The sequence below is a fragment of the Mya arenaria genome, chromosome 3, assembly GCF_026914265.1.
Source record: "Mya arenaria isolate MELC-2E11 chromosome 3, ASM2691426v1".
NCBI classification, from domain to species: Eukaryota; Metazoa; Mollusca; class Bivalvia; order Myida; family Myidae; genus Mya; species Mya arenaria.
In genome coordinates, this window is record NC_069124.1 from 78,727,343 (window position 1) to 78,743,753 (window position 16,411).

Consider the following 16,411-nt stretch of genomic DNA (forward strand, 5'->3'; position numbering starts at 1 on the left):
TTTCAGATAGATATGAACTTGCCACCATACATACCGGGTACACGTATTGACATTTGGTGGTCTGCTGTAAGCAAAACTGGAAAATACCCAACATTGTGCAATATGGTATTTGCTCTACTGAGTTGTTTCCATGGACCACAGGTTGAAAGTAGCTTCAACATCATGGGAGACATTCTTAACACAAGAACAGGAAGAATGAACATAGAAACATACAGCGCAATACAATCTGTCAAATATGGACTTGCCAGGGAAAAAGTTGATGCTGTGCGACAATTTGCAAGAAGTGATCCTGTCTGGGACCCAGTTGACAAAGTAATGTGCATGAATTTGAGAAGTGCTGCAGGAAAATATAAGAAGGAAATGGAAATAAATAGATCTGTGGAAGAGGAAAAAAGAAAATCACTCAAACTGAAGAAAACACTGCCAACTAAGAGGGCAAACAAAGAAAAACAATCTGAAATTGCCAGGAAAGAATTAGAAGAGCATGGTGTTAGAATGGTGAATAAGAGAAAAAAGGAGATGCTAGAAAATTTGGCTGCCAAGAGAAAACATATTGCATAAAGAACTAAAATGCCAATATGAGTGTCACTTTAAGATTATATATATATATAGAATTAAAGTAGAAGTGAACAAACAAACAAATAATTCTGTTGTCCCAGTTCAAGTAGTAAATTGCTATGCATTGAATGATTTATTTTGCTTTTGTTTTGACCACATGGTCAGAAATTTTGATAGGATATGATGTGTATACATGTATAGTTATTAGTTGATTGCTTTATTGTGTTTCATGATATTATTAGCTGTTTTGTATCTGTCATGGACTTTTTACATGCCTATTGTGTTGTGACAGAGAAATGCAAAACTGTATTATTAATTTGCTATGCCATATATGTGGAATCTTAGATCTCATTTCTTGTCTAGTCACAGTGCTTCCATAAGAATTTGAAACTGGATGTACATGTTGTATGAAATTCCTGTCCATCAATTTTGGAAGTTTTTCACTGCAATGTGAAAGTTTAAAAAGTACAAAATCTGTTTGCATATTTTTCTACTAGTAAGTTAAAAACTAAATAATTTGCAACTTTGACTTGCCAAATTCACTGACTTACATTATAATAATTGATTTCACTTAAAGTCTGATTGAACTTGTGGACATAAAAGTAATTTTGACACCAGGTATTGATATTTTGAACTTCTAAGCTTTCAACTTTTCTTAAATATTATGGAAATTTTGGTACTTTCAAGGAATCAATTTTGGGCGTTTTAACCCATTTGTTAGGAGAAATTTACTTCCAAACTCTGATTAATGGAAGCCCTGTTCCGTTTATTTTAATACTGAATTTTAACTTTTCAGTATTAAAATAAAATGTTTATATTTTTCCTTTAGATTTGTTTTGTTTTTACATGTCCCTCCCTGTAGCAATGGATATTGGTCATTTTGTTACTGTATTGGATGGGCAGTGTTCTGCCAAGGACGCGCCCTTGCGCCATTGGCGCAGAAAAAGTCGGGATGGCGCAACGAAATACCTGTAGACGGGCCGATCGGCGCGCCCGTTTTTCGAAAAGCCGTTCTGACTTAATTGAATTTTTAAAGAGCCGTTTTTACTTAACGATTTCTTTTTCAGAAGTTTTACAGCAGAGCATTCATTCGATAAAACAACGATTTTCATTGGTCCGAATACATGTAACTATCCAACTGCGAGGGGTAGTATATTTTTTTTACTAAATTCAATGTCATCATCATGGCTGAGAAAAAGAAAACAACTCAAATTAGGGGGGGGGGGGGGGGGGGAGATATAAACAAATTCAATTTCAATGAGGCCCTGGTGCATTAGAAGAATGCAAAACAGGAAAATATTCCTGGGTGGGGAGGGTTACAATTTAGCGATGTGATTTGTCCGCGGATTCGCCCAAGGACCCCCCCCCCCCCCCCAAAAAAAAAAGAAAGAAAAAATAAATAAATAAAAATAAAAGATTTTTTATTTTTTTTACCTGATTAAAAAAGATACTAGTGTGCTTTGGGGCCAATTTTTCTTCTACGGCAGTGTGCTTTTGACCCCAAAAGTGCCCCAATGACCGAAATGATTTCAGCCCTACAGCTGCCAGGTCAATCACATCCCTGATAAAGCATAACAACACATTGACATGTGAAACTGTTCTTAACATATATCACTGTGTCTCATTTGTGCCATATATTTGTAGTTTTTTTTCTAAATGTCAAATGGATCTGTCCAATATTTGAGAATACTGATGTCATGTGGATGTTACACCATGTTCGTTTTCATTTTTTCCCTGGAAAAGGTCATGGCCCTTCACTTTTGAAAATGGCCCCTAATTTTCATGACTGCTGGGCCATTCGGCCCCATCTTTTTCAATCCTTGGCAGAACACTGGATGGGTGTATACTCAAATACCAGACAGTAAAGCATAAAGGGTACAAACATGCCTATGCATCAGGCATGAAATCACTTTGATGTAAATGATATGTTTGGTGCAATAGTCAGTTGGCATCAGAAAATATTTTTTATTACCTTCTTGAAATGACATTTAAGGCCTACACAGTAGCAAATGTTATCCCTTATAACTGGAAGCTGAGTGTAATCAGTAACCTTGTTCCTTCTCCAACAAAAGTAATAACAGTGTAAACCTGACTAATTAGTTGAAGGATTAATCTGGATTATTGATTTTCAGTGATATAACCTTTCATTTTAAGACAGTCTCAGAGTACTGAAATCCCTTAAAACCCAAGAGCTTCCGGAGGGCTTCGCCCCCCCGGACCCCCTACCAGGGCTTTGCCGTGGACCCACAAGGGGACATGCTGCCCCCTTGACCCCCGGCGAATTTTTTCCTCTTTTTTGTAAATCAGCCATTCTCATGCCTGTCCAAAGCAGGTGAAATGTAAATATGCAGCAGCGGGGGAATGACGTCAGATTTTAAATCGCACTGTAATCAATATTATGGGTAAGGAATTTTCTTAGATTTTCGAAGCAAGGGAAACAACTCATATTTTCTAAGATTAGATTCTGTTCGAGTTGATTCCCATTCCTATAGTGTGTTTGATTAGAAACGAAAACAAACTATGACGGAATCGCAATCTATTTTTAGATAAAATATAATTTTAAAAGCGATCGGGATTTACATACTCCATTTCACCGAGTGAATGGTGATTTACTGTGCTTAAAATGAATGTTTTGCATTTGTGAATCAAAATATTTTGTGAATGTGTACTTCAGCAGAAGCTGAGGTTTGAACCAAACATTATTTATGCCAAGTTTGAAGTTACTAGAACCAAAAATCGCAAAGATATTGTTAAAAAATTGTCAAAACTGTTCGGATTTACAAACTCAACCAGTACTGTACAGCCTTGTATTTAATGATGATTTAAATTAAGATCATTTTTCAACTTTTCTAACCATTTTTTTTTTAAATAGCCCAAGACAAAAAAATAAAAAGGTGTAAAAACGGTATATCTATGAGAGTGCAGCTTTAATTTCATTGAATTTAGAATAATTGAGAGGAATTGAAGTTTATTACCAAGAATATTTAATTCAGATGTCTTGAAAATCAGTAGATTATTTCGGGGGGAAAATGGTATTAGTGTCGAAATATTTGCCTACTCACTCGCACAGGCATCTGAATCATTGTTTGTCACTAAAATATTGTTTAAAATCATTTTGGGTACATACAATGAGATAATCTAGACATCTGAAGATATTTAGTGTCTTTGATATACAAAAAAGAAACAAGGTATGTAACTCAAACTTACCCGATTTCACGGTAGAGTCCAGTTTTATGCAAATTTCTCAACCAACATATAAACAATTCATTTTTAAATAAGTGACATGGAAAGAAGAGTCAATTACCTTTAAAATGGTGTGCGATATGTTGGTATAACTATATTGTCTTTAGACAAACAAGCATAATTCAATGTCAAATTCTCATGTTTTTCTTTAGTCAGAAAGAGTACAGCAAATTAAAATCTTCAATTTTCCCCGTGTAAACAGTACTAAACACAGACCAATTAAAGTTATTTTATACTTCAGTGTACAGATGAATTAATTCCATTCCTTTATATCACAATAAGACTAACACCACAGTTTAAGAAAGTACCGTTATCAGTCTTGAAATTAAATCCACTTTACAATTTTGTTTGAGGCGGACATTTTCCTGACAGCGCTCAGATGTTTCTGATCAACCTCCAAAGAAGAGTATTTGACCCATCCAAGCTTGTGTGGCTCACATTCAAGCCGGTACAAAGATGTTAAATGTACATGTCAATGACATCATCTGGGCGCTTTCGGTAAAATGGCCGGGTGCCTACGAAATTTAAAGAGGATTTAGTTTAAAGACTGATACAGTTGTTTCTAACATTGTGATGTTAGTCTTTTCGTGATATTATGGCATGGAATTAATTTATTTGTACACTGAAGCATAACATAACTTTAATAGGTCTGTGTTCAGTGCTGTTTACACGGGGAAAATTGAAGATTTTAATTTGCTGTACTCTTTCCGACTAAAGAAAAACATGAGAATTTGACATTGAATTATGCTTGTTTGTCTAAAGACAATATAGTTATACCAACATATCGCACACCATTTTAAAGGTAATTGACTCTTCTTTCCATGTCACTTATTTAAAAATGGATTGTTTATATGTTGGTTGAGAAATTTGCATAAAACTGGACTCTACCGTGAAATCGGGTAAGTTTGAGTTACATACCTTGTTTCTTTTTTGTATATCAAAGACACTAAATATCTTCAGATGTGTTGTTTATCTCATTGTATGTACCCAAAATGGTTTTAAACAATATTTTAATGACAAACAATGATTCAGATGCCTGTGCTCACTCGGTCACTGGTAAATTTATATATGTTTTAGCATTAAATACAAAACCAGTTTACCTTAGTGTTCAAACAGTAATTATGGAGTATTTACCAAAGGAAGATGGCAATGACTTCTCCACAATTTAACAATAATGCAAGTTTAATAAAAATAATTCTCACGTGCGTCGTCTGCATTGTCGGGTTTATACATTTAAACCGCTACAGACAACAGTTTTGCACGTCACTGTGAAATGAGCTGGACTTTTCTCTAGCAATCTTCATACATGTATATATGTGTATATCCATGGACCTGTGATATACCTATAACTTTTATCAAGTAAATAATTCGTAAATCATCACAAGCAACTCGTACAAAATTCGATAAGAAATGTATACAAATTTTATTTTGCAGTACAGTGTATTTTGGGTTCGTCTATACTGAGTTTTTTTTATCAACATTCACTCTTTACGCTTGGTTTAAAAGAACTGCTTAAAAACAAGACACAGATCATTTTAGAAGCCTCCCAGCGTTTTGTGCTGACGTGGATGACTTCACACTTTCCGGATGGAACGGCATCTGCCAACCCCCAGGCTTGGGGGTTGTCAAAAAAGTCTTGTAGTTGAGAAACCTCCTCCTGATTTTTAAAAGTCCGGTAGAGCAAACTGTCATCAACGAACAGTCGGCCAATTGACTCCACTCGGCTGGGCATATCGTTGATGTATGCGAGGAAAAGGAACGGACCCAGGACGCTGCCCTGGGGAAAACCTGATGTAACTGGGGCTGAGGCCAATGAAGATTCGTCAAGGAAAACACGCTAGGTTCGGGTGACATGTAGCTGGTAATCCAGTTATGTGTGGGGCCACGGACACCGTAGTGGTCAAGCCTCTGAAGTAGCCATTGGTGTGACTTTATCGAAGTAAAGTAAATTGCATCGATTCGTGTGTTGTTATCAATGCCCTTGAAGAGATCGTTTATTGTTTCAATAAGTTGAGTTTCAAAGGGTCGACGGCGATGAAAACCATGTTAACTGTAAGAATGTTGTAGAAATGAAACTGTGACATAATGTTACTTAAGACAAGGTGTTCAAAGACTTTGCAGGATATAGAAGTGAAGGGAATCGGATGGTAGTTGGATGGTGTTGAACGAATTCCCTTCTTGAATACTGGTGATACGATGGCTCACTTCCAATCGATAGGGATTTTACCCTAGGTTAAGGGAACTTGGAAGAGTGCTGTTATGCAATGATACAAATATTTTGCATCTAGTTTTAGAAGGCACGCGGGAGTTTTGTCAGGTCCTTTGTTTGGTTTAGGTTCTGGAGGAGTTTCTGTACACCTGGAACTGTTAAATAAGGATAATTAATTTGCACAGTGGTTTGAGCACTCCTGTGCGTATGCAAGTTTGGTTTATGGTCACTCATCGAGACAAGTGGGTTATGTTCGAGAACCACCGTTTCCCGTACAAAAAACAATACCGCACTCTTGCTCAAGATCACGCCAACGAGAGCGAGTTAGATTTTTTATACAGGGTAGTTAAATATACAGAGGATATTAGATTTCAGTGTTAGATATCGTATTTTATTTCACGAGTATTATACAAAACCTACTTTCACGAGTGGTGAAGTGAGATAAACTACGTTTTTATACTCAAATCAGCGGGGTTTTTTCTGTTCATTTTATGCTCATTTTCGGAGATTTTTTCGTATTTTAATTTATTTTTCTAAATAATCCCTTTTTTAAAGACCCCTTCTGTACCCGGCCACCCGTGGGACACCCTTCGCGCGCAGTTTTGATTGCCGATGACGTAGGCTGTCGTTCCAACACCGGCTTGTGGAGAAATAGATCTCCAATATATATTTTCACGTTTTTTTATTATTATTTTCTTGTTATGCAGTGCAAACATTTTATAAACATTCATCACTATTTTTTATTATTATATTTATGTGTCCAATAAAACAGTTATTGCACGAATTCGTTTTAAATTGAACAGTGCATGAATACATTGGCCAAATGGTCGCCATTAAAACATTCGAAATGAATATTTGAAAGATCGAAAAAGTAACAATACAAATGTACATTAACATTGGATTAAAAACATTTGTTCAGAGTTTGTCTCAACGAAACATGGTTTCATAATACATGGACATTAAATCAACCTCACTGTCAGAGATCAGTCTTATTCGCTTGTAGACCACCACGCTCTATTTGACGTGAGGTGGGGTATTTAAATTTATCAGTTCATTGTTTCGTGGAATTTCAGGAAAGTTCGTATTGCAACGTCAGACAGTTTGAAAAGATATTAAATAGATGATACATGTATAATGTACTTGTTCGGCTTAAACAAAACATCTGAAAAATTGTATTGCCATTTCCGTAATGAACGGTAAGTCTTTTGCATTTCCAGAAAAATCTTTATTGAAACATATGCACTTTATTTAATTTCAAGATCAAAATATTATTAAGACATAATTTACTGGTTCAAAAGTGAGGTACTCAGTTTTGATCAAAGAGAAGTACATGTAACTACAATTGATTTGGTTTCACCGAAACTAAGTGGGTATTTAGTACGAACGTGCAACGAATGTAAAAGGTCAAAGGTTATTTACATTTTTCACGATCGCATGAAGGGGCTGAAAAGATACAGTACCGGGGTTGACATTTTTTATATAGACAGGTTCAAATGACTAAATCAGTAAGGGATTAAATGTCTTCAATGGAGGGATCTAAGTGTTGCGGGGCTGAAATGTTTTCACTTTTTATAAGGGGTTGAAATGTACGGCAGCCTTTATTTTCCAGCATCATTATTAAGATTAAATTAATATGTATGTACATAAGAAAACCAGTATGGCCTTATATCGCTCACCTGAATATATAAACACATTTCTAAAATTAAAGCTCAATAACTCTCGGGTGACTACTGCGACTTGGCTACTTACCAAAATCGTCCGAGGTATTTTTCCCATAGATGCTGTATTATACATGTACATTCTAACCAAATTTGGTGATGATTGGACAAAGGCATTTAAATAAATTGATCGGACAAGACCTGTTTAAGGATATTTCTATAATTAAAGGGCGATAACTCTCGAGTGACAAGTACGGTATGGCTGGTTATCGAAGTACTTAGTCCAAAATATAATACCCTTATACATTCTGACTAAATTTGGTCATTATTGTAAAACAATAAAATAATACAATATAACCACTTTTATTGGAGGAATCTCAAAGAGAACCACCAAGGAACATTCCTGTGAAGTTTGGTTGAAATTGTTCAATTTGTTTAGGAGGAAAATGTTGATGACAGACGGACGACGGACAATCACGGAAAACGGAGTTTGGTACCAGTAGAAGAGTTTAAACACCTAAATATGTAAAATACATAGCATTTTGAAGTTTTGGGAAGCCCAGCCAGTCACTACCGTTGTATTATGTGTTGTGTGTCGCGCTTTAAACCAGTCACAAGTCTACTAGAGTAGTTTCCCCTGGTTGTTACTACTTCCGTTTCGAATGACGCTTTGGTAAAAATATGTGTCAAACTAATGCCTAGAAACTTATACAAACTGTTTCAAATATGGAAAAAGGAGGCACTCCGAAAAAAGACGAAAGTATTTCTGATATTCTTGCTGCTGCTGATAGAAAAACACAACAAAATGGATACGCGGAAAGTAGCAAAAATACCCACGAAACTGGCGATAGTGCCAGAAATACACAAGAAGACAATAGATACAGTCGGGAGACTGATTTGGTGAATGGTTCAATAAGACATAACACGGATAGGGAAAACTTGCCAGTAACTGATGAAGTGAAACTACAATCAGAACAAGATACAACATTAAGCTCAGGTACAGATAAAAGGAAACCTTCAATATCACAATCTGATGGCGATACAATGAATGTTAATGAAGTATATGAGGGTCAGCTGGACCTTTCAAATCCAGACAGTGTTATACATATGCTTGAAAACTGTGATCTGACAGAAGAAGATACTGAAAATCTTTTGCAAGAAGCTTATAGTATGAACAGAAAATTGAAAGAAATGTTGAGACGACAGGACGCAGATCAATCAGCTTCTGGGAAAACCAAATCCCAAAAACCAAAACCCAAAAATAAACCTAGCCAGGGTAGTTCAGCAGCTTCGTCGTCATCTGGTTCTAGGGTTGGCTCCTCATTTGGGTCAAGGAAAATTCTGCCTCCAATACCAGGAGAAACCAGTGTGTATACAATGAAGTTAAGAAGATCCCAAACCCAAGTTCCTGACAGACAAATGGTTCATGATGTGGCTCCAAGATCAAGATCATCAAAGCCACCAAAAAAGGTATAAACAATGGCAAATGGATGTTTTACGAAGCAGACGTAAATAGATATAAAACATTTTTTTAAAGGGGTTATACACTGTATAATGAAAAAGCGAAAAAAAGAGGAAAATTGTCTAAAACTGACATAAACTTGGTATCAATGTGTACAATGCATTGAAACTGACTAATTGAAGTACCACGTACCACTTACAATTAAAAAAAAAAATCACAGTTTTTTTGTATTTTTCATTAATAAAGATTACTAGGTATGTCTACCTAATAGAATTCATTTTTATGCGTGATTGGCTAGTCGATATGTTATCACGTGATATTACCAAGTTAGGTATATAGCTTAAATATTCCAACAGTACTGGGTGAGAACTGAAATTGGAACAGTACCTATATATGGAAAACCAGTTATATAAGCGTTTTTTCGATCGCGATCGGTTTATTTACGATTTTAATCAATAAAGACGCTTGCCTTAGATAAAAGTTCCAAAGAACACGATACTCCGGAAAGTATTTCAAGTGCTTCTATCATTCAAAGTTTTTCATGCTCAGATGTAAAGGCATGGCACGAGGGGGAATGACTTAGTAAAACAAAACATGAAGCAATTATTTAGAAGGAACAAAAATAAATAATAAGTTAAAAATGTTCCATATTTAGGTACTCTGAGGACAAACATGGCAGTCCTTGACTGTGCGGTTAATTAAGTACTTTTCATGCAGATTTGCAAATCTTGAAAAATACCATTTATATCAACCAATTGGTCTTGAATCCTAGGGTATTGTATTGGTTAATCTTAGTTGTGTTTGTGCATTTCATTTTAGTTATTTATCATATGTTATTAATTTTGTGCTAATTTTTCTCCTGAAATTTCAGTGTGGAAAAAGTAAGCATTTGTTTCACAATATGCAGTACACATGTACATGTACAATAATGAATAAAATAAAGCTTTATGTACATGTACACATTGTAGATGTAGATGCCTTGAAATTAGATTTAAAACAAGTCAACATCTATTAACAAGTCAACATCTTTTGATGTTTTATTGCAGATTTTAGTCATTAGATATCATACGATATGTATGGTTGGTTGTTGCAGTGTGCAGAATGGTTTCAACAGTTATTGCAGTTTTAATACTTTATCTATTACTTGTAAGTGTTTGATGATCACAGATGAAAGATGTTTAGAACACTGTGTAGAAGTGATTGCAGTCAATATTTGCTTATCTCAGTTTTTTTCAACAGCTTTAAATTCTATTCTAAAATATGCTCTCTTTCCCCGATGCCAATTTGATAAAGTATGACTTTGTATGCCGCCATAAAGTATGAAGTTAAGTTGTCACATCTTGTCATAAGCTTCAACAATCAACATAATACATGTATGACTGTGTAATACATTTGTTGCAAGCATTTGAAAATGAATATAGGCTTTTTGTTTTCAGATGAAACATAATGGTAAGGTTTGAAAATCAGACAAAAAATCAGAATTATCTATTATTGGAAATAATCAAAGAGCCAAATCATTAACATACTGAATTAATAATCAAACTGATTCATTATAAAAAGGAAAGAAATGTGTTGCCAACATTGTACAATAGTTAATTAAATGTGTTGGAATTTGAAGGCAAACTATTAGTTTTGAACAATATCGTTTATAATAATATTGCTTATAAATGTTGTCGTATTTGTATTCTTCATGTTCTATCTGTGTGAGATGATTTTTAATGCATTTGGGCCTGAAGAATAATTGAATTACAAGGCTTGAAGATAAAATCTAATGACCTTTTGTAACAGTTGTATATTAAATGTAATATACTTTTCTTATTATACAAGCCTCAACTTGTGCATTTTGAACAGACTGCATATCATTCTGGCTATTGTTTGATGATAGTTAAGATTAAGTTTCAGCTTTTATGTTTTTGGATGATACAGCTTCTAATTAAAATATTAGTTACAAGTAAAACATTACAAACATGCTTTTAAAAGTAAATAATGTTATGTGCACATCATAACAACAGTCTATGTACATTGATTCTAAAGCAGTATTCAGACAACAAATTGTTTACTGTAGAGAAGGGTCTGATATTACAATGTTGGCCAAAAATCATAAACGCTATTAAAACAATGTTCATTTTAAATAATTGTAAAAGATCATGTAAATACTTGAAATACAAATATCTTTAGCAAAACAGGAATACTATACCACAACTTGTCTTATCCTGTTTCAGGAGATGGGGTCACCTACAAGGCGGAGGAAGGCAACGGAGCCAAAGGCCGAGTGGAATGACCGCTTTAATTACTCATAGACCAATCAAATGCTTAAATAAGGAACACCTTTTAAATCAAGTTTGCGTCTGTTTTAAATTTTGGTACTCTTGCTTTTGTTATATTTTTTATTGCAGAACCAAAAGCACTTGTTTGTAAGAGATTTGCTACTGAAAAAATTTGATATTTATTATGTGTGCTATATCATATTAAAATATTCTTAGTATTCTATGATAATGTTGTAAGATAATTTAGAAAACAGTCATTAGTTTTTTGTGCAAGGCTGTGATATGATACTTATACTAAGATTTGACACAAGTAAATATTGTTTATGTTCATTATATTGTACATATGCTATACTATTGTTTGCAAATAACTTAGTGAAACATGCTCGGCAATTACCATGTTCACAATGCCATTTTGCACTGAATAGTCAATTTGTACCGCCTAAAAGGCGGCTTCAGGCAGTCAGTTTTCAGGCAGAGTAAATTCCATGTGATATGTAACAGAATACACTAAATTGCTGAAGGCGGTAGTCAATGTTTCTTGGATGTGTGAAGTCCATGTAAAGATAATAGATGTGCACTCGTTTCAAAATTCACTAGGTAGTTTTGAGCGAAGCAAAAGCCACTATCATATAATGCAGAACCTTAAATTGCTAAGTTCATTTGCAACAGTAGTAAAATGATAGATGCCTCTGCCTTTCTTTGATATTCATGAGGCAGATCTGATCTCAGTGTCTTGAGATATCTTTCAAATGAAGGTGCAGTATTCATTTTACAATTCATCTCTTTGCTATGTAGGAACATGTACATATGTTAGGTCCTGGCATCAATTTCAAGCTGTGCTCCAGCTAGGCCTAAATAGCACGGGGGAGTGCCCTGCTGCTCTTTTCTGGCGCCCTGCTGCCTCTTTACTATGCCCTGCTGTGCTCTTTTGTTTGACAGAGCTGCCTTTGATGATTATGAACAATATTTGACATTTATTGGACTTATTGTTGAGTCAATATTCAGAAATAGGTATAAAAATAATAAATATACATATTTTAGACACTTGAGCTAAGGTATCCATAACAAACTATTAGTATTGAACGTAGTTACAACACATACACAATATGAATTGAGCTTTAAAATTTCTGACTTAGCACCCTGTCTTTTTTAGGTCCTGGCTGGAGCACTGTCACCCATACATGTTTATCATAATAAAACAAACCATTGTATGTATTGTGCCATTTATCAGTTCACTACGAAACATCATTGGAATAATTTAGGAATGTGCTAACTGTTTCGTGCTTTGTTAAACTTTATATTCTATTGAACTTTCACTTTTATTAATTTTAGTACAACAAAATATTAATTTTAGTATACAACAAAATGAAATGGTAGTTTTACTAATGAAAGAAAGTGTCAATGTGTACTTCATTGTAAAAATATATATTCAAAAACTGCAAGTATACTTTGGTATAATGTTGCATAAATAACTACAAATCTATGAGTCAGTATTGTTTAGTTCAAGTGTTACATTGCAAAACAATTGTATTATTGAGTTAATAGGTCAGTATTAGATTCAAAGTATTCCATCTTATTGAAATATGATAGTGTTGTAAACTTGGGTTTGTTTTAGGTTTTTGTTGGATGTATTATGTTGGAACAATGAAGTCATTTATATTAACTGCTAAAGTAATACTGAATTTGCAGCTATTGCCTGGCAACAAATACTTGTTTCTTTAAGAATATTGTATAATTATCAGATGTATTCTGACATTGTGTTCATTCATCTAAATTTCATTAAAGTTTACAAGTTCACATTGCTATTATTTCTTATTCATTAAAATATTGCTTATCAAAGAGGAAACACCCTTTTAATCAGTTAACTACTATGACATTTGTAGCATTTTTAGACGATGTCCTTGCAGCTACAATATATTCTGAATTGCAATTCATTGAAAAAAGTGAAAAGGCTATTGTTGAAAACAATGTGTGCTCCAAGAAGGTTATTTAAATTAAGTATAAGAAGAAAAACATGCATAAAGTTAAAAATACTTTTCTTCAGTCTGCCACACAGTAAACTATAGTAATATTGTTAAAAATGTTAGGTTTAACCAAAGGCCTTCAGTGGAAACATATGTCCAACAGTCAAACAGACTAAAGGAGGACTATCTGACTGTTGATCCCAAGGGTCTTCTGCCCAGTTTTGAAATCTGAGGAGTTAAAGAGCTGGCACAAGTAGGAATGTACATCAAGAAGAAATTTATATCCAGAAGGAATGTATATCCTTAATGGCTACTTGACCCATGACCCATGACCCCCATATGCTGCTTTGCCCTTGAAGGTATGCGGGTCAACAAAAATGAAAAATGTGTCCAGCTTCAGTATTTGACAATCCTTCCAGTTAATGAAGTGGCTATGATATGGGAACATACTGACAAACAAGCGGCAACTACTGGTACACTTTGGGCATAATAAGTCATACAAATGAGAATACTTGAACAGCAATGCTTTTATCTGGGTATAATATTAATTTCAAAGTGGCTCCAAAGGTAGAGGATTGGAAAATGGAACAAAAACACTGAAACAAAAACAGTTGGTTTACAAAACAATTTAATTGCACTGTTATTGCAGTAATAGTAAAACAAAAATAATGCACATAAAGACATAGTAGAATCATTGAAAAAAGTTCAGATTACTGAAGAGTTATAAATGAGCACCATTTCTATTGTATAAGATGCTTGGTTGTAGGAAAGATATGACATATCAATTTTGAAACTTGTAAGTGTGAGCCAAGTAATCTGCAACCAATTTTATAAAACGTTTATAAGTTGTCCATAGTTTGCTATGTTTGTGCACAGAGGACACTTTGTAAAAACCTGGTAAACAAAATCAAGTTTTGAAGTCTGGAAACAACAAATTTTGTCATCCTAGAGCAATAAGACAGTATATATAACACAGTACCATCATCTAATTCTATATGCAGTTTTTGAGTTATTTCACTGGGGTTACAACTAGGATTACAAAATATAAATGCAAAGACTTCCAAGTAATAAGAGTGCTCTATTATTTCCATTTATTTGTTTACACTGAATCAATATCAAAGCTGATAAAAAAAGCTTATAAAATGTTAATAAATGCCATGAAAATCTTAATTGCCACTGGTCAGGGTTCTATGACTCAAGCAATAGTAGTCTTATCTTGATAAGCAATCTACTTTTCCAGCCTGAGAACACTGAATCACATTATCCTCATATGCTCAAGAAAGTCCTTGATTCATTTAACTTTAATTCTCAAATTATCACTATGTGACTCTCTTCAAAATTCATTCAAATCATTTCTATTCTACAGTTTCAATAAAGATCATAAGGCTTAAGATCATAAGTTTCCAGGCATAACCTCGTTTGTGGCGTAAACTGCTATCGACAAAAACATTGTAAGGACATTTATCACATAGGTAAACAACTAAGATATCTTGGTTCCACGGCCTAAAATTTTCAATCTAACCTGGATAACAACACATTTAGAACTCTCCAACATGTACTTCTGATCCATTTTTACTGATCATGTCTTTTTCCATTTGTGCAATACTTCCCCAGAATGATTCAATCCGGCTAACATCATGAACATCATAATTCTCCCAAGCTGCAATCTCCATCTCGTTGAAACCTAAACCATCACATAGTCTGTAGGTAGACACCACATTGTTCTCCAGGGACAGAAGACCCACATGATCCACCTGTAGGTCAGACCTTTGCAGTTTATTTTGGTCATACATTACAGCCACAACCTGGCCAAACACGGAAGGTAAAACTGATGGAGATCTTTCCTTCTCAATATCTACAATACAAATATCTCCAATGTTTCTCCCCACCCATAGGGAGTTTTTTACAACGGCAATGGATGTAACTGTCATATCACATGCTTCGCTTGAAGGAAATGAAGGTAATGACACGGATGACAAGGCTTTCAGTTTGCGGGTTGGAAATCCTGGCATGGTGGTGACTGTATGAGGCCCTCTTGGTGGTGGCCTTGGCTTCTTTTGATCATCCACTTTGGAGGGTGACTTGGTGGGGAATGGCCGGGGAGGCACAGGAGGTGCTAGGTCGCCTGTAACGCTATCCTCAGCCTTAGGCGGCCTCCGGGGAACAAGAGGGGGCTCAGATGGTAGTCGAACCCTAAATGCAGATTGCCTCACTTTTAGTTGACCAATTTTTTTCACCTCCATCTCTTCATCAGATGATTCTTCACCGATTGACGAGCCTCTGTTTGAGGTTTCATAAGCAGTTACACCTTTGTAAGCCAGGTGCTCCTCAACCGAAAAGTTTTTGAGTACATCTACTTGCTTTCCATATAATGAATTATTTTCAAAAGAGAAGTAGGCAAAACACTTATGATTCTGTGCCTGAAAAACCAACACAAATGGGGAAGAACCCAGAAGACAAAATGTCAGCACATCATTGCACACAATTTGGCTGACAAGCAGGTACTTTGGTACTTCACATAAGCCAAGGAGAACTGGCAAGCTAATACGTTCATCAGTATTCACTTTAAAGTGCACACAGTCAATTATGTCAATGTAGCATCCATTACTGACCCACAGTTCCTTATGAGCCTCACACATGGCCATACTGTGGATAGTATGGGAACGCAGTGTGAGGGTGGAGGGTGCAGAATAGCCGCTGATGTGCTTGGACACGCCCCCAACCTGCCTATGGGAGTTCTGGGAGCTGTTCTTAAACTCAAACACAACTCCGTTGTCCATTGCCACATAGACAGCATATTTGTTCTAAAAGGCAAACATAAGTGCATGTCACAAAACTGAAGATAAGTGCAGTTAATATTCATATAATAAGTGATTATAAAATCATACAAACAATTCCATAGAGAATCTCATTAAACGATTGGCATCTAAGACTCTAACTAACAGATTTCTCCTATCTGGATTTGTCAGCAAAAATTATTTACAATCACTCCACAAACTTTCACTAACGCAAGAATATTTACAATAATTGATCTGTTATTTACAGATTTA

At 35.0% G+C, this 16,411-nt stretch overlaps 2 protein-coding genes across 2 annotated transcripts in view; one reads left to right on the forward strand and one right to left on the reverse strand.

Moving 5' to 3' along the window:
- Nucleotides 1–8,330: 8,330 nt before the first annotated feature.
- On the forward strand, nucleotides 8,331–13,194 carry LOC128226791 (uncharacterized). The gene is made up of 2 exons (XM_052936849.1): nucleotides 8,331–9,138; nucleotides 11,353–13,194. Exons 1-2 carry the CDS (start codon nucleotides 8,395–8,397, stop codon nucleotides 11,428–11,430), a joined length of 822 nt encoding a protein of 273 aa, XP_052792809.1. The 5' UTR covers nucleotides 8,331–8,394; the 3' UTR covers nucleotides 11,431–13,194.
- Nucleotides 13,195–13,972: 778 nt separating this feature from the next.
- The window catches only part of LOC128227311 (leucine-rich repeat serine/threonine-protein kinase 1-like), a 70,035-nt gene continuing 67,596 nt past the window's right edge, over nucleotides 13,973–16,411 (reverse strand). The window contains exon 34 of the mRNA XM_052937716.1: nucleotides 13,973–16,165. Coding sequence (XP_052793676.1) covers nucleotides 14,900–16,165 — 1,266 coding nt within the window. The 3' untranslated portion in view covers nucleotides 13,973–14,899. The remainder of the gene's footprint in view (nucleotides 16,166–16,411) is intronic.

Excerpts from the sequence above, each read along its gene's own strand:
- LOC128226791 (XM_052936849.1), top strand. The coding sequence starts at position 8,395 with ATGGAAAAAGGAGGCACTCCGAAAAAAGACGAAAGTATTTCTGATATT. Across the intron at positions 9,139-11,352 it reads CATCAAAGCCACCAAAAAAG|GAGATGGGGTCACCTACAAG; the intron begins GTATAAACAATG and ends ATCCTGTTTCAG.